The 26,044-nt window shown below is 44.2% G+C and overlaps 1 protein-coding gene across 1 annotated transcript in view; it reads left to right on the top strand.

Annotated features, from left to right (window-relative positions):
• Window positions 1-26,044, top strand: part of LOC145412045 (uncharacterized) — an 82,455-nt gene that overhangs the window by 39,611 nt on the left and 16,800 nt on the right. Inside the window, exon 2 of the mRNA XM_080281962.1 lies at window positions 25,281-25,405. Coding sequence (XP_080138088.1) covers window positions 25,281-25,405 — 125 coding nt within the window. The remainder of the gene's footprint in view (window positions 1-25,280; window positions 25,406-26,044) is intronic.

Raw genomic sequence — 26,044 nt, 5'->3', positions numbered from 1 at the left:
TAAAATCGTCGTCAGCATAAAAAAAAAAAAAAATTGGCATCACAGAAAAAATAATTAATTGCATTTTCTACCAACCAATTACGTTATCTAGATTTTTTTTGTTATAGACAGAGGTAAAAAAAAAAAATGTTCGTTCTGTAGGCAATTTGACTTCTTTGCACCCTTGTTTGTAAATATTAACCAGTGAGTGGAAGGTTTGTCTGTCTATCTGCCTGTCTGTCTATCTTTCTGTCTGTCTGTCTGTTTGTCTATCTGGTCACATCTATTTATCGACCTGTAAATCTACCCACATACGTCCCTATCTACCATTCTGCCTATCTATGCACATCCCTGGCTATCTATCTACTTATCAATCTATTCCTATATTAATCTATTCATATATCTATCTTAATTTATCTGTCCATAACTATCTATCTATCTAGGTATGTCCCTTAATTATATGGACGCCATTTCACGAGAGAGAGAGAGAGAGAGTGTTAATAAGGGCAGGATATCCTCTCTCTCCTACGTAGCTTTTGTCTCTCACTCTCACTCACTCACTCACTCTCACATTTAAATATTTTCTCACACACTAGTATATTCTCTCTCTCTCTTTACGAAGATATTGATGAAGAAATTATGGAGGAGGAGGAGGAGGAGGAGGAGGAGGCGGAGGAGGAGGAGGAGATATTATGGCGCCGAGATTGCTTGAACCGAATTCTGTATTTATAGAGCTGGGAGGAGGAGGAGGAGGAGGAGGAGGAGGAGGAGCAGGATTTAAAATTGGTAGGAGTGCCAAGATGATCTCGTCTGTCTGTCTGTCTGTCTGTCTGTCTCTCTCTCTCTCTCTCTCTCTCTCTCTCTCTCTCTCTCTGTTCATGCATCACTCTTAAGAATACTGAAAGGTAACCCCATACACACACAAGCACACACACACACACACACACACACACGTCAGTCAGCGGATGTGTGTGTGTGTGTGTGTGTGTGTGTGTGTGTGTGTGTGTGTGTGTTACCTAACACTCCAGAAATAATACTCACATCATTTCCACAGAAAGTTTAATCTGTCACCATCAAACAATGTATTTAATGTCTGTTTGTATGAGAGAGAGAGAGAGAGAGAGAGAGAGAGAGAGAGAGAGAGAGAGAGAGACAGAGACAGACAGACAGACAGAGATTATGAGAGAGAGAGAGAGAGAGAGAGAGAGAGAGAGAGAGAGAGAGAGACAGAGACAGACAGACAGACAGAGATTATGAGAGAGAGAGAGAGAGAGAGACAGAGACAGAGACAGACAGACAGACAGAGATTATGAGAGAGAGAGAGAGAGAGAGAGAGAGAGAGAGAGAGAGAGAGAGAGAGAGAGAGAGAGAGCAGTACAAGGATAAGGCATATACAGGAAATACAGTTACGCAAAATCAGACAAGGTGAGTGAGGCAGGGCTGTGGCAGGTGGTGAGACAGAGAGGCAGGGGTGAGGCAGGAGTGAGGCAGAGGGAGGCTGTGGTGAGGCAGGGGTGGGCAGAGTGAGGCAGGGGTGAGGCAAGACGGGTGAGGCAGAGTCAGCAGGGTATATTTGGCAGGCATCCTCACCTTCCTGCCTCTGCTTGGCAACCTCTCTCTCTCTCTCTCTCTCTCTCCTCTTCTCTTCCTCTTTCCTCTCTCATTTCCCTCATACCTTCCTCCACACCTCATACTTCTTTCCCCTCTCTCCCTGCTTTCCTCCTCCTCCCTTCCTTATCTCCTCCCTCCCTGCTTTCCTCCTCCTCTCCTTCCGTCCCTTATCTTCTTTCTCTCCCTTCCTGCTTTTCTCCTCCTCTGCTTTCCTCCACCTCTCCTTCCCTCCTTTATCATCTTTCTCTCCCTCCTTTCCTGGCGGTGAGAGGTGAGGAAGCGAGAATATTGACATGCCACTGACTAATCTACACACACACATACACACACAGACACAGACATACAGACACACACACGGTACACTCAACTCCACACTAAATTCCGACACACACACACACACACACACACACACACACACACACACACACACACACACACACACACACACACACACACACAGCAGGTAAGGTAGTGGAGCATTAACAAACCCAATAAACACGCCCAAGACGAGTTAGTGCGTAGTACCACCAGGACTGGGCGGAATAGGGATGATGATGATGATGATGATGATGATGGTGGTGGTGATGATGATGATGATGATGATGATGATGATGATGATGACAGTGTGGACAGGAGAAGGACCAGGAAGGCAAAAAAGCAGGAAACACATCATCATCATCATCATCATCATCATCAATCATCATCATCACTACCTAGTATTAAAAACTGAGGGGCAGGATCCAGAAGCAGGAAGAGAAAAACACAAAAGATTAATACGGTATATTGTTTGAACATTTTACTGAGCTAGTGAGAGAGAGAGAGAGAGAGAGAGAGAGAAATATATCAGCTTGACGGTCTTCCCACAGCAACTCAATTAAAAAAAAAAAAGTAAAAAATATACCAAGGATATTTCATTAAAAAAAAAAAAAAGGTCTGTCTAAACGATTTAAAATTAGTTAAGAAAAGTTAGAGAAGTAAGAAATACACCGTCGACGAAAAAAAAAAAAAAATTCTATCTGTCCAATATACACATAAAAAATAATAGAGAAAAACCAGAAAGGCAGGTAGAGCGAGAAAATAAATGAAAATAAAGAAAACTATATATTGAGCCGAAGAAAATAGTTCAGCCAAGTCCTCCTTTTATGCCGTCACCTCTCTTCAGTGACGCCTCGCTGGAGAGAGAGAGAGAGAGAGAGAGAGAGAGAGAGAGAGGAAATTGGGCTTGATTAACCAACTTCCCTGTGAATGAAAGCCGAAAAGTAGTCTATGGGAGAGGTGTGTGTGTGTGTGTGTGTGTGTGTGTGTGTGTGTGTGTGTGTGTGTGTGTGTGTGTGTGTGTGTGTGTGTGTGTGTGTGTGTGTGTGTGTGTACAAAGCTGTCTAGTGGCATCGTGTGCTGAGATCCATGCATATATGATGTGTGTGTGTGTGTGTGTGTGTGTGTGATCGTCTCTCTCTATGCACAGTCTTTGGCTCGTGTCCAATGCAGGTCTTACCAATGTTCCCCCTTATTCTTGTTCTCCTTGTACTTCTTCTTCCTCTTCCTCTTATTTCCTCTATTGTCTCTCTCTTTCTCCTCTCCACTCTCTCTTTAATATACCTCTCCGTCCCTTAGTTCACTATTTTTTGCTCCTTAACTTTCTCCTTCACCGGTATGGAGAGAAGGATATACAAGAGACGAAAAAAAACTGTAAGGAATAAACAGAAGGAAGCAGAAGAGGGGAAAAAAAAATATGGAAAATAAAATCCTGGAAAAAACAGGGATGGATAAAAAAAAAAAAAATGGGGGAATGAAGATCGAAAGATAAGAAAAAAGAAAGAAACAAAGGAATAATATACGACTGATGAAAAGGGCATGGAAAAATATGAAAGAAAAAAGGAAGATAAAGAAAATAAAAATAAAAATACAGAAAAAGAATAAGGAAGAAGCAGAAGACAGAAAAGTGAACAGACAGGAGGGGAAAATGAAGAAAATAAAGACTGGAATATTACCGTAAAAACATTATACCGTTAACGTATGATATAAAGGAACTGAGAACAGAAAACGAAAATGGTGAAGGAAGAGAGAAAAAAGTGGACGAGAACAGTGAAAAAAAACATGATTATTGAGAGAAAAGAAGATAAGTAAGGTGAACTGGGATTCTACATATAAAAGATGTTGAAATGTTGAATTAAAACACGATTACTGAAGAAACAAAACACATAAAACACAGGAGGGAGGCTGCTCGGTAGACTTTTTCTTCATGCGTGCACCCACCTCACCATCACTGCCTCTCTCCCTTATATAGTGTTGACCCTCTCCCTATCCCTTCCCCCCTACCACACCTGCCTCCCTACCTCCCTGTGTTGTCCTGTCCTCCCTCCTTACCTTCCTACCTACCTGTGTTGCCCTGTCCTCTCTACTTACCTTCCTCCATCCACCTACCTAACTACCTCCTCATCTACCTACCTAACTGCGACCTCCTCTACTCTGATCTTATTTATCGACCTACTTCTACCTACCCAGCGACGTTTTCCTGCCCTCTCTACCAACCTACCTTACCTACATTTCCTCACTAACTCCAACAAATCTACCTACATATCTTTACTAACTTCTCATATTCCACCTCAATTGCCTTCTCTGCCTACTACCGTACCTACTTACTTATTTACCTGCCTACCTACTCACCTATTTACCTTTCTACTTACCTATCTACATACTGACTGATTCTCCCTACCTACATACCTACCTATCTCCTATGACTTATTCTACCTCTACCTACCTACTCATAATCTTTCGTACCTACCTTCCTACCCACCACAATTCTACTTCCCTACCTACATTACATTCCTACCTGCTTATAAATCTACCTACGTCTCAGTGTGTGTGTGTGTGTGTGTGTGTGTGTGTGTGTGTGTGTGTGTTTTTTATGTGGTTTGACTTCAACTGGACAACTTTTTCCTTACCGGTAACACACACACACACACACACACACACACACACACACACACACACACACACACACACACACACACACACACCATGCCTACTCTCTCCCCCACCTACACACACCTACCCACCCATCGAACCACACACACACACACACAACCATGCCCACTCCCTCCCCCACCTACACACACCTACTCACCCATCGAACCACACACACACACACACACACACACACACACACACACACACACACACACACACACACACACACACAGTCCAAACTCGTTCACTTTTTATAGCATTTTACTAAACGACTCTTGTCTGTATGCATATTAACTCTTTTATCTTCTTCACAAAACACCCACACATATCCATACATGAACTGGTACTTATAAAATGGTCCTGTGTGTGTGTGTGTGTGTGTGTGTGTGTGTGTGTGTGTGTGTGTGTGTGTGTGTGTGTGTGTGTGTGTGTGTGAGATGAACAAAAAAGGGGGCGACCGGGCAGGACCGTGGGGCTGCGTGCAGAATGGGTGATGAAGAGAGGGAAGAGGGACAAGTGTCGTGGGAAAGGGTGACGAAGGGTGAAGGAGCATTTACACCAACAAAACTATCTACGCTATTCACACCAAAAGCCCTAGAAGTCCCCGCTATTTGCACCAGTTCTCCCTCTTCGCACCACCCGACCGCACCCCCTAAGACTATCCAAATACACGTAAAATCTTAAGCTACGGTAAATGTATTGGGGAGAGGTTGTGAACTGAATTAGGTCACGTTGCGCAAGGCCTTTATCTACAGAGCAATTATGTCCTTTAAGGGGGAGAGACGAGAGTACAGTGTCGAGTTGCACAGGAACTTTGGGAGAGGGAGAGAGCTAAGAAGGGGAGTGAGAGATGAGAGAGAGATGGAGGAGACCTGAAAGAGAGTAAAGAAGGATAGAGGAGACTTAAGAGGTGACAGGGAGGGTAAAGAGGGATGCACGAGACTTATGAGAGAGAAAGAGTCAGAGGAAGGGAACAACGCTAAGAGGAATGAGGAAGGGTAAAGAGGAGAGGAGATGGTTTAAGAGGTGAGAGGGAGAGTAATGAGGAGGGGAGAGGACTGAGGAGGAGAAAGGGACAGTCAAGAAGGAGGATGAAGACTTAAGGGACAGTCAAGAAGGAGGATGAAGACTTAAGGGACGAGTGGGAAAGTAAAGAGGGAGCAAGGAGAACTAGGATGAGAGAGGGAGAAAGAAACAGGAGAGGAGAGGATTTACGGGGAGATAGGAAAAGTTAAAGCGGGGAAGGAAGAATGAGGGGAGGGAAGAAGAAAGGGAGGGAAGGAGAAGGAAATGAGGAAGACAAATAGGGATGAATGGAAGACAAGAGAAAGAGCAAGAAGGAGGAGGAGGAGGAGGAGGAGGAGAATGAGAATCCGAGAGAAAGGAGGGAAGCAGAGAAAGGAGGGAGGGATGAAAAGAGGGAAAGAGAACAGAATGTAGGTGTGCAGAAAAGGAAGGAGGAAAGAAAGAAGAGGGAATGGTAGGATGGAAAGCAAACTGGAAGGAAACAGGAGGGAATGAATGAATGGATGGATGGATGGATGAATGAATGGGGGAGGGATGGAGGGAGGAGAGTTAAAGGGAGGTACGGCGAGGAAAGAGGAAGGAGAGAGGGACAGCAGGCGGGGGAAGGGAGGGAGGGAAGGGGCGGCAGGAGGAAAGAGGTGGAAGGGGAAAAAAAAAAAAAAATAGAAGAGAGAGAAAGAAACATGGAAGGAAACAGGAATGACTGACAGACTGACTAAGTGAATGAATGAATGAATGAATGAATGAATGAATGAATCGGGAGGGAGAGACGGAAAATAATTAGAGAGACTGATTGAAGAGCTAAGAGAGAAGGACAGGCCAAAGTGGAGGAAGGAAGGGTGGAAGGGGGGAAAGAACCACGCATGGGTGAAGACGGTAGAGAGGGAGAAAGGAGATGAAGGCAGGGACTGAAGATGGGAGTGGATGGAAAAGCCTACAAAGGAAAGCATGTGACCCTGAACACAGATTACGTTGCCCGTTCCCGAGGCGCAATGGTCCACCTATCACACACCAACAAAAGACTGATCCCTAACAGGCCTCACACGTCACCACTTAGGCACTAATACCCACCGTCTCTTTTGTGATACACCAGAGACATCGCATTCAGGACTGGTATGATGATATTACCGAAGGTGTATTTATAACATGTCGATGAGATTCTGCAGGTGGGAGTGAAAACAGTGCTAACAAAATCTTATTCTTTAAAACTGTTCTATTTGATATGTGGGATCGAACACGCGACCACACAGGTATCAGCCCACTACTCTACCCACCAGACCACCACCCTCCCCACCACCTGATATATATATATATATATATATATATATATATATATATATATATATATATATATAAAAAAGGCCAAATCAATCTATTATTTTCTAAGTCTGTTTTCTCTTCCCAAACACCATGTACCGTAAAACAATTTCTTAATTTCTATTTACTTGGAAACTAATTTATTCAGCACTCTTCACACCTGTATAGCACCTGTTGCTAATTAGATGCCTCTCTCGTCTCCAGGTATGCCCTTCTCTCTCACCATATCTGTCCTGCCTGATGTTGTGTAAAGGTAACGTGTGTGTGTGTGTGTGTGTGTGTGTGTGTGTGTGTGTGTGTGTGTGTGTGTGTGTGTGTGAGAGAGAGAGAGAGAGAGAGAGAGAGAGAGAGAGAGAGAGAGAGAGAGACCGTTTGGCTTTCCAATTTACTTGATGGATTATTATTGGAAAAACTCGACTTACCTGGAGTGCTTGTGTGCGTGATACAGAGACACACACACACACACACACGATTGCGCAAACTCTCTCTCTCTCTCTCTCTCTCTCTCTCTCACACACACACACACACACACACACACACACACACACACACACACACACACACACACACACACACACACACACACACACAAACACACAAACACACACACAAAGTTTAATTAAGTTTAATATATGTGAAATGTTACCTTGCTTTAGTGCACCTGGCCAAATTAATTACGTGCCGCTCCTACAGCCATTAAATGTCTCTTATCTTATAATAAAATCTAATAATACAGGTAATAATAATGAGAAAATAAATAATACAGACCTTATTAATAGAAGATATTTTTATTGTTTAATATTTAGAAGAGCTGTATGTGGCACACTCTCTCTCTCTCTCTCTCTCTCACACACACACACACACACACACACACACACACACATAATACTCCTATACAGACATGTTATATTCAGTATGTTACATCAGACGCAGACCAAGATGATTGTTTGTCAGATGGGCCTTTCAATCATGTCTCCCTCCATCCCATCTCCCTTTTCCTTTCGTTCTCCTTTCCCTCCTCCTACAATTTCCTTCCCGCATTCTCCCTCTCTCCCTCTAGGTCCTATTCTCTCCTGCTCTCTATCGCTCCCTACCATCTCTGTCTTTCAACAGTTCTCCCTCTGTCTCTTGCTCTCTTTCCATTTTCCCTCTTCCTTCCCCTGTCTTCTTCCCTCCCTCCTCCCTCTCCCTTTCTCTCATTCTTTATCCTCTTATTCTCTGTCTCTCTCTCTCTCCACCCGTTCCCCCACCCCCCCTTTCTCTCCTTTATTTTCTCTTTCCTTACTCTCTTCATTTTTCCCCTATCCCCATCCCTTTCTCTTTCCTCTATTCTTCCTCCCTCATTCATCCTCTACTCTTCCCTTTCCCTTCCTTGCCTTCTTTCCTCCCTCCTCCCACTCTATCCTTCCGATCCCTCCTCCCTTTCCCTTGGAGAGAGAAAGAGAGAGGTACAGCAAGAGAGGTGGAGGAGGAGGAGGAGGAGGGCGGCGAAGGGAAAGTGAAAGAGAGCAAGGAGGCACCTCTCTCTCTCTCTCTCTCTCATCCACCCTTCCCACCGTCTGAACTATAAATGCTTCACACTCTACCCTTTATCCTACCACTACCATTACCACCACTATCTCCTACCATCACTATCATTATCTACTATCACTACTACCAACACCACCACAATCCAAACAACTAAAGTCAACCACAGCTCCTACCCACTGCCACTACCACCATCACCACCACCACCACAGCCTCACCCACAACGTGCAAAATACATACCATTACCAAAATAACCAATAAAACGACCACAACTACCACCACAATCACGAAAATATCCACCACTATAACTACCACAACCACCACCACCACAACCATCACCATCACAACCACCACAATCATAACCACCACCATCACAACCACCAACTGTATCACACCTATCACTAAGACAACCACCATAATCACCCCTACAACCACAAATACCACCACATCCTCTACCACAACTAAACCACCATAACAACCACAACTACCACAATTACCACCATTCCTTGCATTTTGACTGGCCATAAATTTTTCAAGGTGTCCATTACAGAATAACAAAGGAGGTTGGGAGGGATAATGTAGTCTACGAGAGAGAGAGAGAGAGAGAGAGAGAGAGAGAGAGAGAGAGAGAGAGAGAGAGAGAGAGAGAGACAACGTGCGTGTGCGTAAGTGCTTGAAAATGTGTGTGCATTGTTAGACGATGGAGGGTGATGATTGTGTTGTCATGCAAAGGAAACTGTGTGTGTGTGTGTGTGTGTGTGTGTGTGTGTGTGTGTGTGTGTGTGTGTGTGTGTGTGTGTGTGTGTGTGTGTGTGTGTGTGTGTGTGTGTGTGTGTGTGTGTGTGTGTGTGTGTGTGTGTGTGTGTGTGTGTGTGTGTGTTGCATAGGGGAATCTGGCAGTTTGCCTCACTTGGATCTCTCTCTCTCTCTCTCTCTCTCTCTCTCTCTCTCTCTCTCTCTCTCTCTCTCTCTCTCACCTGTTCTCAAACTTCAGTAATTAAAGATTACCTAAGTTAATTAGCTTTACGACCATACCATCTGCAGTATAAAGGTCTCTCTCTCTCTCTCATGCTAACTATCCCTTTCATGGCTTCCGTGATTAGGGCATAAGTCTTTCTAATAAGGACAAACTACCCCGTTGGGCTCATAGGGTCCGTGTGATCTACATAACTCTCTCTCTCTCTCTCTCTCTCTCTCTCTCTCTCTCTCTCTCTCTCTCTCTCATTCACTCAAGCCATCATACCCACTTTATCCATTCAGACATTCATCTCTCCCTCCATCCCCACCTTCTTTTCTCGCTTCTCTCTCTCTCTCTCTCTCTCTCTCTCTTTCATTCAAGCCATCATACCCACTTTATCCATTCAGACATTCATCTCTCCATCCCTCATCCCCCCCTCCCTCTCTCTCTCTCTCTCTCTGCGGGCCAGGGAATCTTGCACAAGCAGTATGAGAGAGGAGCAATATTGGAGGCTCCCTGAAGTGATCCTGAAGGCCTCTTTGAAGTGGCTAATAGGACGTGTTGCATGGACGATACGGGTCCTGCATTATAAGAGAGAGAGAGAGAGAGAGAGAGAGAGAGAGGCTGTCCCTAATTCTCACAACTGCTCCAATAAAACGAAGCCCAAGGACTCATTCTTGGCCCAGTGAGTGAGTGAGTGAGTGAGTGAGTAAGAGAGCAGTGAGTTATGAGAAGTTGCAAAGTTACATAGATCATACAGACCTTACTGATCTAACTGTGCTTTCCTTCCTATATAAATTTACCTGGAAGTGCTAAATATAAAGCTATGGGGGAGACAGAGAGAGAGAGAGAGAGAGAGAGAGAGAGAGAGAGAGAGAAACGTAAAGTCAGCGATAAAGTGAGAGAAAAAGTTTGTGAAGGATGGAGGTCTGGAGTCACGCACACATAAATCCCAATACACACACGCACATGAACACACACACGTACATAAATACACATACATGCAGACCGACATATGCTCCAGAATACACACACACACACACGCAAAAACACACGCAGCTTTAAAGGCTAAATGAGTGACCATATACGCACAACCGCCATCAGCATTCCAGTGGGCGCGCAGTTGTGATCAAAAGTTCGTTTACACTGGAAATTCGGAGAGAGAGAGGGAGAGAGAGAGAGAGAGAGAGAGAGAGAGAGAGAGAGAGGATAAAGAAGTTTGGAGGAAAATAAGGAAAAGGGCAAAAGTTAGAGAGAAGTTATCAGTGTTAGGAAATGTAGAAGTTACTAGGAAACAAATCTTACAAAAGGGTTAGAGATGGAATGTAAACAAAGACTGGGAGACGAAAGGGAAGGCTAAATAGTTGAAAGGAAGGAAGTAAGAAAGTGGAAGGTGTGAGAGAATTGTGTGCTTTGGAAAACTTAGAGAGCAGAATGAAAGGGAAGGAAAAGAGTGAAAAGCTGAAGGAAAGAGGAGACGGAATGAGTTGGAGAAAAACAGAACATCTTTAGAGAAAACGATGAAGAGAATCTGAGGAGAAAAGGTCGATTTTATAAATTACGTAAAGTATAAGAATGAAAAATAAGGAAAAGCTAAAGACAGGAAAGAGAGAGAGAGAGAGAGAGAGAGAGAGAGAGAGAGAGAGAGAGAGAGAGAGAGAGAGAAACGTAAGATTAAGTTAGCTATGGAAAGTTTGGAGTAAAAGTTCAAAGCAAGGTATCAATATGTTAGACGTATAGACAATCCTACGCTGTTGCAACCCTCCATCTGACCAAGCACATAACCCCACCTCCCTGCACACCTACTCAAGCGCATAACGGCCCTCACTCCCCCATCCATTCTTTTAAAGTTGGACGTAAGGAGAATGCCTTAAGGACACATAACCTAGGCCCTTCAGATTCCTTGCACAAGTCGCATTGAATTTTTTTTTTGTACCTTTTCATTATTTAAAAAAAAAAAAAAACTACTTAAGACACACCATTCTACCTATCAAAAGGCACCAGTTCACTATGAGACATATAACTATGAAATTTGACTCTATATTGAATTCTGAGTTCTGCCCCGGAAACTAATCTTTACACCCGGCCAGTCGCTCTGCCGGCCAACTCTACGGACGGACACCTATTGATCTCAATGATAACAACACCCTCCTCTGACTTTGTCAGGTGGAGGTTAAAACGAATGAGAGGGAGATTACTTAGTAAAACTAGTTAGAAAGTTTTCAATCCATCCCTTCTCTCTCTCTCTCTTTCTCTCTCAAAATATCCGTGCCCCTCTCACTCCCCCAGCCCACAAAGCAAACTGGTAATTAACCTTTCTTTTTTTCTCTCTCTTTTCCCTCCTCCCTCCTCCCCCCCCCTCTCTCTCTCTCAAAGCACAAAGAAATCTGCTCATAAGCTTTTCCGTCTTTTCTCTCTCCCTCTCTCTCTTCTAATTCCTCCCACTCTTTTTCCCTCCCTCCTCTATCAAACTCCTGCCCATCTCTCCCTCTCTTTTTTAAACCTCTAAACCTCTCTCTCCATCCTTTTTCCATTCTCCCACTTCCTTCCTTTCTCTCCCTGACAGCTCCATACCTCCCCTCCTTCATCCTCTACTCCCCCCAACACATCATTCTCTCTCTCTCTCTCTCTCTCTCACACACACACACACACACACACACACACACACACACACACACACACACACACACACACACACACCTGCACAGGTACAACGCCTCAATTAGACAGCACTCTGGCCCTAATGAAGCCCAGGAATCACCTAATGGCCAAGTTTCTAGAGAAGGAACAATACTGAAGGTACTTGCTCTTGTTGTTTGACTGACTGACTGACTGACCGACTGACTGACCGACTGATTGACTGAATGACTGATTGAACGACTGATTGACTGACCGAGTGACTGACCGACTGATTGACTGACTGACTGATTGATTGATTGACTGACTGACTGACTGATTGACCGACTGATTGACTGACTGACTCATTGACTGACTGAGTGACTGACTGACTGACTGACTGGCTGACTGCCTGGGTGACTGATTGACTGACTACCTTCCTTCCTTCCTTCCGGACTGGTTGACTGACTAGCCTATTTCACTGACTCGCTGAATGACTGATCACTTATAGACTGGTTTCCTAGTTAAGTGACTGACATAAACAAACAAACAAACACGCAAAACAAATCGTGGTCGCACTGAAGAGGTTGGGTCCCCCTCCCCCCGTATGCCTTCCCACTTTGTTATCCTTGTCTCTAACGCCAAGATCTGTTGTTAATTACGCCGTACCCTACAGCCTGTACCACCGAAAGAACTAACTGATCTGTTCATGTCTTCCTCTTGCACTCCTTTGTACTCCTTTGCATTTCTTTGTACTCCTTTGCATTTCTTTGTACTCCTTTGCACTTTTTTGTACTCCTTTGCACTTCCTTGTACTTTTTTGCACTTCCTTGTACTCCTTTGCACTTCTTTGTACTTCTTTGTATGCCTAGCACTCCTTTGCACTCGTTTGTACTCCTGTGTATTGAAACTGGAGGGCCTGAGGAACCTAAAGATACAGGTGTTTACTAATTACGGTCTGCTATGGTATGTTTATATTTTATGCGAAAACTCGGGGCCGCTCTCTCTCTCTCTCTCAACACCCCTAGTTTTACACAGATGAATATACTCTTCCTTAACTAAAAACCACATAACTACAAAAAGACTTCACATTTTACCTCAGCTTCAGTGATATCAAATATAACTAAATCCTAAATCAAACTCTAAATTTTAACACTACAATATATTCGAGACAATCAGCGAACTCCTTCCTCTCACAAAATAAGGGCATTTGCGGGAATTCAGAGCAAAACTTATATTGCCAAGCAGTACCTTAAGGAGTGAGGGGTTAAAATATGGGGATAATAGGAGCTGGGAATATTTAGTTATGCTTCCCCTCTAAAGTTACAGCTCGGGTCGTTTTCTATTATAGCCAAACAGAACCAATGAATCTTTTCGAAATATTTTTTACGCTGTTCTGCACTTCGTTAAAATTTATGCCAACCTACCTAGTTCTTTTTTTTTTTTGGAGGGGGGGAGAGGGGAGTGTTAAAAATGCCTTATTCTTATTATATGGGAAGAAATTGCAAAGAGTTTGAGCACCTGGATGATTCCCCATTTTCTATGAAGCCAGAGTAATGGGTAACGCTTATAACTTGGACGTAATCTGTCTGTCTGTCTGTCTGTCTGCTTGTCTGTCTGTCTGTCTGTCTGTCTCTCTCCCTCTCTCTCTCTCTCTCTCTCTCTCTCTCTCTCTCTCTCTCTCTTCCACTTCACAAATTTCTCTCTGCTCTCAGGGATTATGTTTCCCAAGAAAGAAGGGTCCCGTCGCTGAGAGGGAGGGAGAGAGAGAGAGAGAGAGAGAGAGAGAGAGAGAGAGTTACATAGATACACAGACCACACAGACCTTACGGTCCCTACGAGGTGGTCCGACCTTAATCCTAATATAGTGCATAGGAGCAGGAGAAAAGGATGGCACAACAGAGAGAGAGAGAGAGAGAGAGAGAGAGAGAGAGAGAGAGAAAGTAGGGGCAGGGAAGGAAGGATGGACTCAGTGGAGGAATCAAACACGAAAACAGCAGCAAATCATGTTAGTCGGCAGTAAAGGGATCGAGGGAAGAGGGGAGGGATCCGAACAGTGGAGAATGTAGAAAATGGCCATGAAAATAGTAACAGATGGGATACATGGAACAAAAAATGATGAAAGGGACCTCCAAAGCAACGATGAATCAGGGTAGACGGCTGGAGTTATCCTCATACAGTCCATTATCCTCCTTTCCTGGGATAGCGGGGTTGCTGAGGAAAGCTTTTATAACCGGGCAGTGGAGCCGCTTGGGTTTATCGGTGCCATCGCGTGAAGGCGTCCCTCTCCAACACCAAGTGGGGAAGTCAACCGAAAGAGAGCAGCGTTTAATCACGTCACACGGAGATGGAAAGCAGGAGGAGGACGAGGTTGATTTGAAAGGTGGATCAGTCAACCATGAAGTGGAGGGTGACAGGGGTGAAGAACAAGAAGGATGGACTCGGGGAGGGGAGCAATCAATCACAAAAAGAAATACTAAACTAGAGGGGCCCTCAGTAGAGCGCATCTCTCCGACAAGGGCAACGTAATTCCAAACCAATCTTCATAATGGGTAAAGTTTTCTCATCACAGATTAGGGTTTTGCAGAAAGTGTTTTCCGGATCCAAAATCAGTAATACGATCCGGACCGGTCTCAAAAGTTAATCGATTGTTCCCTGGGACATGGGCTGTCTACCCACCAAACCTGGTCCAAATCTCTCTCTTAGTTTTTGAGTAATCCTGCAAACAGACAAGCAAACTAACAAACGAGCAAAAAAAACGAGGTGAAAACATACTCTCCTTGCCGGAGAGAATAAATTCAGACGAAGATAGAAGAACACGATGGAGGGAGAGAAAATTTCGAAAAGTGGAGAAATCAGCCATAAAAGCAATATTTAAGCAGATCAGACCGAAATAAAAGAAAACAAAAAGGGAAGGAGGGGTTCAAAAATAAAGAAATAAACAAAAAAAAAAAAGCAACACTTAAATAAGGTAAGACGAAAATAGAAAAAACTACGAGGAGGAGAAAGAGAGAAATTCGAAAGTAAAGAAATTAACCAGACGGCAAGTGAAGGAGACGAGGAGGGGGAGATGGAATCGAAAAGTGGTCCTGTCAACCCTGAGAGCCGGGGTAAATGGGGTGTGGGTGTTGTGTGGTGGTGGTGGAGGTGGGGGTGTTGTGTGGTGGTGGTGGAGGTGTGGGTGTTGTGTGGTGGTGGAGGTGGGGGTGTTGTGATGTGGTGGAGGTGGGGTGTTGTGTGGTGGTGGAGGTGGGGGTGTTGTGATGTGGTGGAGGTGGGGTGTTGTGTGGTGGTGGAGGTGTGGGTGTTGTGTGGTGGTGGAGGTGGGGTGTTGTGTGGTGGTGGTGGTGGGGGTGTTGTGTGGTGGTGGAGGTGTGGGTGTGGTGTGGTGGTGGAGGTGTGGGTGTGGTGTGGTGGTGGAGGTGTGGGTGTGGTGTGGTGGTGGAGGTGTTGTGTGGTGGTGGAGGTAGGGGTGTGGTGTGGTTGGTGGAGGTATGGGTGTGGTGTAGTGGTGGAGGTGGGTGTGTTGTGGTGGTGGAGGTGGGTGTGTTGTGTGGTGGTGGAGGTGGGTGTGTTGTGTGGTGGTGGAGGTGGGTGTGTTGTGTGGTGGTGGAGGTGGGTGTGTTGTGTGGTGGTGGAGGTGGGTGTGTTGTGTGGTGGTGGAGGTGGGTGTGTTGTGTGGTGGTGGAGGTGGGGGTGTTGTGTGGTGGTGGAGGTGGGGGTGTTGTGTGGTTGTGGAGATGGGTGTGTTGTGTGGTGGTGGAGGTGGGTGTGTTGTGTGGTGGTGGAGATGGGTGTGTTGTGTGGTGGTGGAGGTGGGTGTGTTGTGTGGTGGTGGAGGTGGGGGTGTTGTGTGGTGGTGGAGGTGGGGGTGTTGTGTGGTGGTGGAGGTGGGGGTGTTGTGTGGTGGTGGAGGTGGGGGTGTTGTGTGGTGGTGGAGGTGGGGGTGTTGTGTGGTGGTGGAGGTGGGGGTGTTGTGTGGTGGTGGAGGTGGGGGTGTTGTGTGGTGGTGGAGGTGGGGGTGTTGTGTGGTGGTGGAGGTGGGGGTGTTGTGTGGTGATGGAGGTGGGGGTGTTGTGTGGTGATGGAGGTGGGGGTGTTGTGTGGTGGTGGAGGTGGGGGTGTTGTGTGGTGGTGAAGGTGGGGGTGTCGTGTGGTGGCGATGGTGGGGGTGTGGTGGTGATGGAGGTGGGGGTGTTGTGCGGTAGTGGTGGTGGGGGTGTTGTGCGGTTGTGGTGGTGGGGGTGTTGTGTAGTGGTGGTGGAGGTGGGGGTGTTGTGTAGTGGTGGTGGAGGTGGGGGTGTTGTGTGGTAGTGGAGGTGGGGGTGTTGTGTGGTGGTGGAGGTGGGGGTGTTGTGTGGTGGTGGAGGTGGGGGTGTTATGAGGTGGTGGAGGTGGGGGTGTGGTGGAGGTGGGGGTGTGGTGGGGGTGTTGTGTGGTGGTGGTGGTGGTGGAGGTGGGAGTGTTGATACGGGAGATTAGGGGCAGGCGTGGAGGGCAGGGTCAACACACAGCCACTGGCATCAACACACAATTCAACGACGGGAGATTAGAGCTTGGAGAGTAGTGCATGGGGATCAGAGTCGGGATTACAGCCAGGAAACGAGAACCAGGAAATCTGAAATAGGGGTTAGAGCCAGGAGATTACAGTCAGGATATCAGAGCTAGCAGATCAGAGCCAGAGGATTTGAGTCAGAACTATAACAGAGAGGAAATTATAGCTATTCACTAGTGCCAGGAGTTCAGAGGTAGATTATAGCCAGGAGAAAAGAGCCAGGGAAATATAGGTGGGAGATTAGGGCCAGATTAGAGCCAGGAAATTAAAGCCAAAAGATGATCTGATTCAAAGTACAGCCAGATCAGAGGCATGAGTGGAAGGCAGGGTCAACACATACAAAGGCCACAGAGCCAATTCTCCAGATCAGAACCAGGAGACCAGAGCCATTAGAGGTTAGTCATGAGATCAGAGCCAGGAGATTAGAGCCAGGAGAGCACATGCAAGCGAGAAGGGCTGGGTCAACACACACACACACACACACACACACACACACACACACACACACACACACACACACACACACACACACACACAGGCCAGCGAGTCAACAACAATCACCCACCATACGGTACCCAGTGAAATGGTTCCTGCTACAACAATCACGCACTCTTTGGCCTCTCAGGGATGTGGAGTAGACGTGGGGTATTGAGGAGTATTTGTGAGCTAAGTACAGCAGATAAGATAAGGCGAGGAGTATTGGGAAGTGTGGAGGACGTGAGGTATAAAGAAAACTAACCGCAAGGTAAAATACTGTGAGATTCGGTGGATTTGAGATGTAGAATGAATAGGCCTGAATAATATAGCAGTTATATTTACAAGGAAAGCTGATGGTAGGAGGCAACGCAGGAGGAAAAATGTAAAATAGAAATGTTAATTGAAATGTTATGAGAAAGTTGATGGCAGGGGGAAAATTGGCACGCCCTAAAAATCCCTTGACGCAGAAAATAAATATGTGAGAAAATGAGGAATTAACACATGCATTTTGGGAGATGCAAAACAACCGCGTTACCTTTAAGTTTTATTTTTTTTATTTTAACTTGTGTCGACGGAATGGCTCTCTCCCAAAGGACGTGAACGTATGACCCTCCTCCAACTCCTGTCTCATATCTTTCCCTTCCCCTTTCCCCTCCCTCTCCCTTCCCCCTTCCTCCCCTATCCCCCTACTTTTCCCATCCCTCTTTCTTCCTTCTCCCTCGCTCTCCCTTATCCCGTCTCTCTCATCGTCCTCCCTCTCCCATTCCCCTCCTTCTCGCATCCCCCTCCCTGCCCCACATCCCCACTAAAGCTTCGACTGTCTCTTTACTCTAGTCTTTGTTCCATCCCCTGCCTCTCCCATCTCCTCTCTCTCCTCTCTCTCCCATCCCCCCCCCTCTCCCTCTCCCTCCCCCCTCCTCGCACATCCCCACTTAAGCCTCCACGGTACCTCTTGACCCTCTCCTCTCTGTTCCACCCATTCCACCCCACCCTCCCTCCACCATCGATCACTTAGCCCCCCCCTCCCCTCCCTCCCTTATCCACCCCCTCCATCACACTTCCGCCTCATCCCCGACTCTCCAAAGCTGCTCTCGCCTCACACATAATGGCCGAGTGGGTAGAGGACCAGGCTGACAACTACTGGGGTCGCTGGTTCGATTCCGGATGTTGCAGGGAATTATTTAACTCCTGAAGGCCCAAGATATTTATATTGTTTCGTTATTGCCCGCGCCACACGATTTTATGCAACCTCAGGAGGACCTACAATACCGAAGGAGATGGGGTTTCGGACGGCGTGAGAAATCTAATGTATTAATTTTTGGCTTCCTTCACACAACATTAATTCCTAAGGGCAAAACCAGGTGAGTAGGAAACTGGGTAATGATGATGATGATGACAGAAGGACGACGACGACAACTACGATAACAATAATAATAATAATAATAATAATAATACCGGTAATAATAATAATAATAATAATAATACAGATAGAGTGATAATGATAACGAGACTGATGACGATGATAATGACAAGGACGATGATGACAACGATAAATTAATAATAATCATACTACTACTACTACCACTACTACTACAACTACTGTTACTATTACCGCTACTACTACTATTAGTAATAATAATAATAATAATATAATTAATAATAATAATAACAAGTGAATGAAGTACTGCCATGCAATACAAAGTCCTCTACTGGATGTTAACCATACATATATACTGTGTATACAATGTGGGTATTTCCATGCATGTGGAAGTTACAAAGGGGACACGAATGCAGGTATGGACGTTAATTATGACAGCACCCGAAACTTCTTTGAGCCCCAGGTGTGACCCTGACCTCGGGAGGGGCACTCAGTAGAGCGCATCTCTCCGACAAGGGCAACGTAATTTTACAAACCACTCTTCATAATGGTTTAGGTGTTCCCATCACTGATTAGGGTTTCACACACACACACACACACACACACACACACACACACACACACACACACACACACACACACACACACACACACAAGTTTTCCGGACCCAGACTCTGTAATACGGTCCGGATCAGTCCAAAATGTTAATCGATTGTTCCCTGGGACGTGGGCTATGTACCCACCAAATAAGGTCCAAATCCCTTTTAGTTTTTGAGTATTCCTGCTCACAGACGAACAAACAAACAAACAGGAGTGAAAACATACTCTCCTTGTCGGAGAGAACAAACGTCCTTATCTCCTCCCCTTCGCACCTAACACTGGATTTAATACTAACCTGGCCAAGAAACACAGGCACAATATTAATAAAAATCCTAAATATTTCCGGACAGGCGCAATAAAGGCAGGTGGCGTTAATTAGCGTGGGAGTGAATGCAGACCTGTCCCACACACAGACACTTATACATTTACCCGGGTTCAATTAACGCCATCACACTACTACGGTACGTTTATATTTATGGTATGTATGTATTTATACGGTGAGAGACTAACAAGGAATGTATGTGAGGTGGGGGGGAGGAGAGGGAAGGGGAGACTGAGGATAAGATGAAGGGATGGAATGGAGAGGTATATGAGAGAATGGGGTATAAGTTGGGAGGAGGGCAGCGATGTGGCAGAGGACAGGGCGACATGGAGGGGATTTGTTTGTGGCCACCCCTACGGGATTAAGGCTTCTGGCTATAGATAGATAGAAAGACTTATAGTAACCAAGGAGACTTATTCCTGCAGCTCAACTATGGCTTACTGAAGTCCACGTAACCACGATTTAGTATCCAGGTTGTGACGTGTGGAGATTTGTGGATATTAATGACAGGAAACCATTTGGCTTGTCTACACTGAGTGACAAGCCAAATGGTTTCCAGTACATCAGGAATCCATTTACTACGCTGGGTGGTAACCATATAACCAAATTATGGCGCCTGGTGGTTTAGTGGGTAATTAAGGTGCTCCAGTCGGATTCAGCCAGTGCAGGTTTATATCCAAGGGATGGTTGGGGTTTACTGCTCACGTAATGCCACTCAGGGATAAGTGAGGCTCGTCACTCTCATCTTAAATGTCAGGACCAAGTTGCCTAGCCCAGGGTTCCTACGCTCCTCATGGGGCAACACAGGATTAGATGATGGATAGATGGATAATGACAAAATGGTGACATGTGAAGTGGCTCGATGGTGGCGTATTTATCCCATGAGGTGTGTGTCCTGGGTCAAGGATTCGAGACCATGACGTGGTGGACATTTAAACAGAGTCCGGGTAGTGTGTCCTTCAACAATGCTGTAGCTCCTTCAATTATGACTTTTTAAATTTTCTTCTTTTTCATCTTATATCTTATCTCCAGACGATTTCATTCAGCTCAGGAGACGCTTTCTGAACTGGAGACATTAGATCGAGCCTTCACGAAGCCCTCCACAACAAGACGTCTCCCAGAACCTGAAGAAAATCGTCAAGAAGCAGCAATACGGTGGAAAATACGATATCGGACGGAAGGAGATATGCTCGTACTCGGTCTGCTCCTCCTCCGACATACTCTGACTCTGATCCATCCCAGAACAGCAAATATAACACTTCCATTTTATATGCATCAGTTCCTACAATTTCTCCATTCGTACATCTCCAGCATGGGAAAGGGTTCATTCTGGCTATCACTCTCCCGCCAAGGAAAGGGTCCGGTATTGCTGTGGACCCAGAAGGGATTAACAGAGGATACTGAACCGTATCCCTTACTGCTCCATGTCCTCGCAATTTCCATCTCTCTCTCTCTCTCTCTCTCTCTCTCTCTCTCTCTCTTCTTTCTCTCTCAGTACACCATCGACAGTGTGTGTGTGTGTGTGTGTGTGTGTGTGTGTGTGTGTGTGTGTGTGTGTGTGTGTGTGTGTGGGTGTGTGTGTGTGGGTGTGTGTGTGTGTGTGTGTGTGTGTGTGTGTGTGTGTGTGTGTGTGTGTGTGTGTGTGTGTGTGTGTGTGTGTGTGTGTGTGTGTGTGTGTGTGTGTGTGTGTGTGTGTGTGTGTGTGTGTGTTCTTACCTATCTAATTGTTCTTACCTAATGCATTTATATAGCATTATCATGTCACCTCTTTTCCTTCTCTCCTGTAGTGTTGGTAGATTCAGTTTATTTAGTCTTTCTTCGTAGCTTAGGTCCCTTAAGCTTGGTATCCATCTTGTAGCGGCCCTTTGAACTTTTTCAATCTCGTCTATATGCTTTTTGAGATGAGGACTCCAGACTACTGATGCATATTCCAGGGTTGGTCTAATGAATGATGTTATTATCCTTCTTAGCATGTCTTCATTTATGTATGTGAATACTATTCTCATATTTGCAAGCAGTGTATACATGTTCCGTACCTTCTCGCTGATGTGGTCAGCCGGAGATAGTCTGTTATTGATAATCACACCTAGGTCTTTCTCTCTTTCTGATGTGTATAGGGTTTTATTTCCTAACTTATAATCCCAATCAGGTCTTTTTCCACTTTTACCAAACTTGATTACATGACACTTGTCCACATTGAATTCCATTTGCCATGTACTATTCCATTCATGAAGTTTATTTAATTCTTCTTGTAGCTCTTTACAAGAGTCTGTGTTAGTAATTCTCCTTTGTATTTTTGCATCATCTGCAAACATATTCAGATAGCTCTCATTTCCAGTGTTACTGTTTATATCATTTATATACACTAAAAACATGATTGGTGCCAGCACTGAACCCTGTGGTACTCCACTAGTCACTTCTTTCCATGATGAGTAGTTTCCTCTTAGTACTGTCCTCATTTCTCTTTTTATGAGAAAGTCTTGCATCCAACAAAACAGTTTGCCTCGAATTCCTCCTTGATTGTACAGTTTCCATAAAAGTCTTTGGTGTGGTACTGTGTCAAAAGCTTTCTTGAAATCTAAATAGATACTGTTCACCCATCCTTCCCTTTCCTGTATTGTGTTTGTTACTCTGTCATAGTAGCTCAACAGATTAGTAATACATGATTTTCCTTTTCTGAAACCAAACTGTCTTTCTGTTATCATACTGTGTTCTTCTAGATGATTTACCCAAGCTTTTCTTATAAGTTTTTCTAATACCTTGCTTACAACACTGGTCAGCGATAATGGTCGGTAGTTGAGTGGATTTTGTCTATTTCCTTTCTTGAATAAGGGGACAATATTTGCTTTTTTCCAAATATCAGGTAGTTTACCTTGACTCAAGGATTTCTTGAAAATTAAAAATAATGCTTTACATAACTCCTTTGCACATTCTCGTAATACCCAACATGAAATTTCATCAGGACCATTTGCTTTTCCTCTGTCTAATCTACTTAACTCCTCCTGTATTACTTTTTCTGCTATTTGTATATCTGGTAGTATGTGTGGACATGCGTGTTCCACATAGTCCCTCTCAAAATTTTTTTCTTCTGTACAAACTAATTGGAAATTCTTATTTAGTGCTTCACAAATATCTTTCTCTTGTGTATAAGTGATTCCCTCGTCCGTAATGGATTGTATTATATCTTTTACTTTAGTTTTGCTTCTGATATAGCTGTAAAACAGCTTTGGTTGATCACTACTTTTATTAGTTATATCCTCCTCAAACTGTTTTTGGGCTTCCCTCCTTATTCTTGTATAATCGTTTCTTGCCTGTTTGTAATTATTATACTCCCTTTCACTATTGTGTCTTCTGAATCTATTCCACAACAAATCTCTTCTTTCTTTTGATTTTTTACATTCTGTATTGAACCATTTCTGTATTTTCTTATCTGCTTCTTTGAGCTGTGGGATGTACTTCTGGACTCCTGTTTCATAAAATTCACAAAATTTTTTATATACAGCATTTAAATCTTGTCCTCTAAGCTCATTTTCCCAATCAACTTCTAAGAAATACTTCTTTAGGTCTTGATAATTTCCCTTTTTATAGTTTAGGCTCTTTTTGTAACTATCATTGCTGTTTACTATGTCATATGCTATCCTGAAGTTATAATTTAGTACTGCATGATCGCTTTTGCCGAGTGGAGGGTGATATATTAAACTGTCAATATCATTTTCTTGCCTTGTAAATATTAGATCTAGCACTGAAGGTACATCAAGTCCTCTTTTTCTGGTGGTTTCCCTCACATGTTGCGTTAAGAAAAACTCTTGTACGAGATCCAGGAGCTTTTGATCCCAACAGCTTTCTTGGCTATTCATATCTAGAGTATTCCAATTTATATTTGTATTGAAGTCCCCAGTTAGTATAATTCTTTCCGATTTCTCTTCCATTTTATGTGGCAATGATCTTACACTCTGAATTGTACTCTCTGCCAGGTCCTCATATTCGTCTCTTTCCCATGTGTTTGATCTGGGTGGCATGTACAAATTGGCTACAATTACTTTACCTTCAGATGTGTCGATCTCTACTGCAATCAGTTCTACTTGTGATGGTATATCTAGTTTTATTTCCTTGACTTTTAGATTTTTCTTAGTTAATATTATAATTCCTCCTCCTTTTTTTAAATATCTGTCTCTTCTCCATATATTGTATTCCTCTAAGTTTAGTATGTCATTTGATATCCTTGGTATTAATTTTGTTTCAGTTAGGCATATTATTTGTGGTTCATTTTCTCTGACATAATCATTCATCTCTAGTAATTTAGATACCATTCCATCCACATTTGAGTATATCAACTTTATCATCTTGTTTATATACTTGTCATGACATGGTTCTACTTCCTTCCTCCTTTTTCTTCCATCCTGTTTGTGTACCACTTTCGTACCTGCAATCCTATTACTTTGTAAAAAAATTTCTTCTTCTCCTCTTCTGATCTTCCCTCATTTTTTGTTTTTGCTTCCTCCCTTTTCTCTTTCAGTAATTCCAGTTCCTCTTGTGTTAGGCATCTTTTTATCCATACATTTTTGAACTCCTCTTTTTCCTTAAGATTCTTTGCATTTTTTAGTATCTCTTCCACAGTGTTTACACTCTGGAAAGTCACCTTTAGAGGTCTTGTCTTGCTTTTCTCGTATTTCCCTAACCTTTTGTGTTCCTCTATGTCTTTACTACAGATTTCCTCTGATACTTCTTTCAGTAAGCTCATTACATTTGCCATCTCCTTTTTGTCTCTTGTGATCTTGTTTTTAACTTCATCCTCTTCTATACCAGTGATTACTATTGATTTGTTTATCTCTACTGAATCTCTGACTAACTTTGGATTGTTTTGGATTATTATTTTCACCTCCTTTTTAATGCTTTTTTCCTCCACCCTTGTTTCTAAGTCTTTCTTTACTTTCACCATTTCAGCATACGTGGTTTCTACATCATTTTTGTAGCTTTGCACAGCTTCATTTACTTGTGTTATCTTCTCCTCAATATCACTGCTCTGGTCAATAAGACTGCTAACTTGCCTAATTGTCTCTGTGTCATTTTTGAACTCTTCCATAACACTCTCGTGATTGACTACTGTACTTGCCATTTCACTCATTTTCTTCCTAAGTGTACTCAATTCCACGGTTAGTTCACTGATAGTTGTGTCTTTCTTATTGGCCTCCCTTCCTAGTTTTTCTATTTCTTCCTTTTGTAAGTGCATCTGCTTCTTTATTTCATCAATTTCATTTTTGAAAGCCATTTCTAGTTTGTTTATACGTTCAACCAGTCTATTGTGGGTCTCTACTTCAACCAGTTCTTGGTAGAAATCATCATTTTGCTTTTTACCTTTATCCCTTTTCTTTTCCAAATTTGTTTTACTGAAGTATGTATCCATTTTGCAATACTTAAAGTGCAAAGCATATACTTACAATCTCCGTCTTGTTGTAGTCTAAACAAACCTCAGAGATGACTCAGCGTATTCTTTCGTCTTGGTTCTATTTCCTGTTTTTACAAGTCTTGTTGAAACATATTATTTTTTTCCTTTTTATAATGAACACTCATTTAGTCTAACCTGGTACTGAGCTTGATTCATACAAAGATACTATTTAGGTAATGCCACTGGCCGTGATGATTTGGTACGGAGCGCCGGTGTCACACGTCCGCCTAGATTGAATCCCTCTGTGTGTGTGTGTGTGTGTGTGTGTGTGTGTGTGTGTGTGTGTGTGTGTGTGTGTGTGTGTGTGTGTGTGTGTGTGTGTGTGTGTGTGTGTGTGTGGTTTCACACAACGTTATCACATCCCCTCTCGCCCCCAAATAACCCCAATCTTTCTTGGTACCCCTATCTTCATTTACTCCTTCATTTCTCAATCCCTAATCTTACCCGTCCATTTTTCCCAATCCCAAATCTTACTTCACCTCCCTCTCTCTCTCACAGTGCACCATCGACATGCCTGCAGCGGTGCAGGACGTGTTCAGGCCCCCCGTGGAGTGTGGCATGTGCAGGAATGTGACGCACATTGAGAGAGTCCACACCATCACACCGCAGCAGTTTGAGGAGAGGTAGGGGGTGCTGGGGGGAGGGGGGAGGGGAAGGGAGAGAGGGAGGGTGAGGGGGAGGTGTGAGGGAGAGGGTGAGGGGACAGGGACAGGAACAAAGACAGGGATGTGATGTACGCTGAGATATTCACACCATCACACCGCAGCAGTTTCAGGTGAGGTAAGAGGTGCTGGGGGTAGGGGGAGGGGGAGGGGGAAGTGGGAAGAGGAGGAGGGATGATGTGTCAGATAAGGTCCAGGGGGGGAAAATCAGGAAATGAGGAAGACAATAAAATGAGGGGCAATTTATACGAAAACAAGAGATCACATTTAGGGGAAGATGTGGAGATAATTTGGAGGCAGGAGAGGGAAGGGAAGGGAAGGGAAGGGAAGGGAAGGAAAGGGAAGGGAAGGGAAGGGAAGGGAAGGGAAGGGAAGGGAAGGGAAGGGAAGGGAAGGGAAGGAAAAGAAAAGAAAGGAAAGTAAGGAAAGGAAAGGGAAGGGAAGGAGAGGGGTACACGGAAGGCTATACATAAGGAGAAAGGAATGAAGAGGGAAGAAACGGGAAGAAATGAATGAAGTCCAGGAGGGGAGGGGAAGGAGTAGGCAACTGGAAATCTGAAGTAAAGACAGAGTTGAGGACAGGGTGATGGAAACAGACTG

Source organism: Coenobita brevimanus, chromosome 92, assembly GCF_032717465.1.
Source record: "Coenobita brevimanus isolate Jiangsu-jjx chromosome 92, ASM3271746v2, whole genome shotgun sequence".
Taxonomy (NCBI): Eukaryota; Metazoa; Arthropoda; class Malacostraca; order Decapoda; family Coenobitidae; genus Coenobita; species Coenobita brevimanus.
Note: the sequence above shows the minus strand (reverse complement) of the source record. Positions and strands in the feature narration are given on the sequence as shown.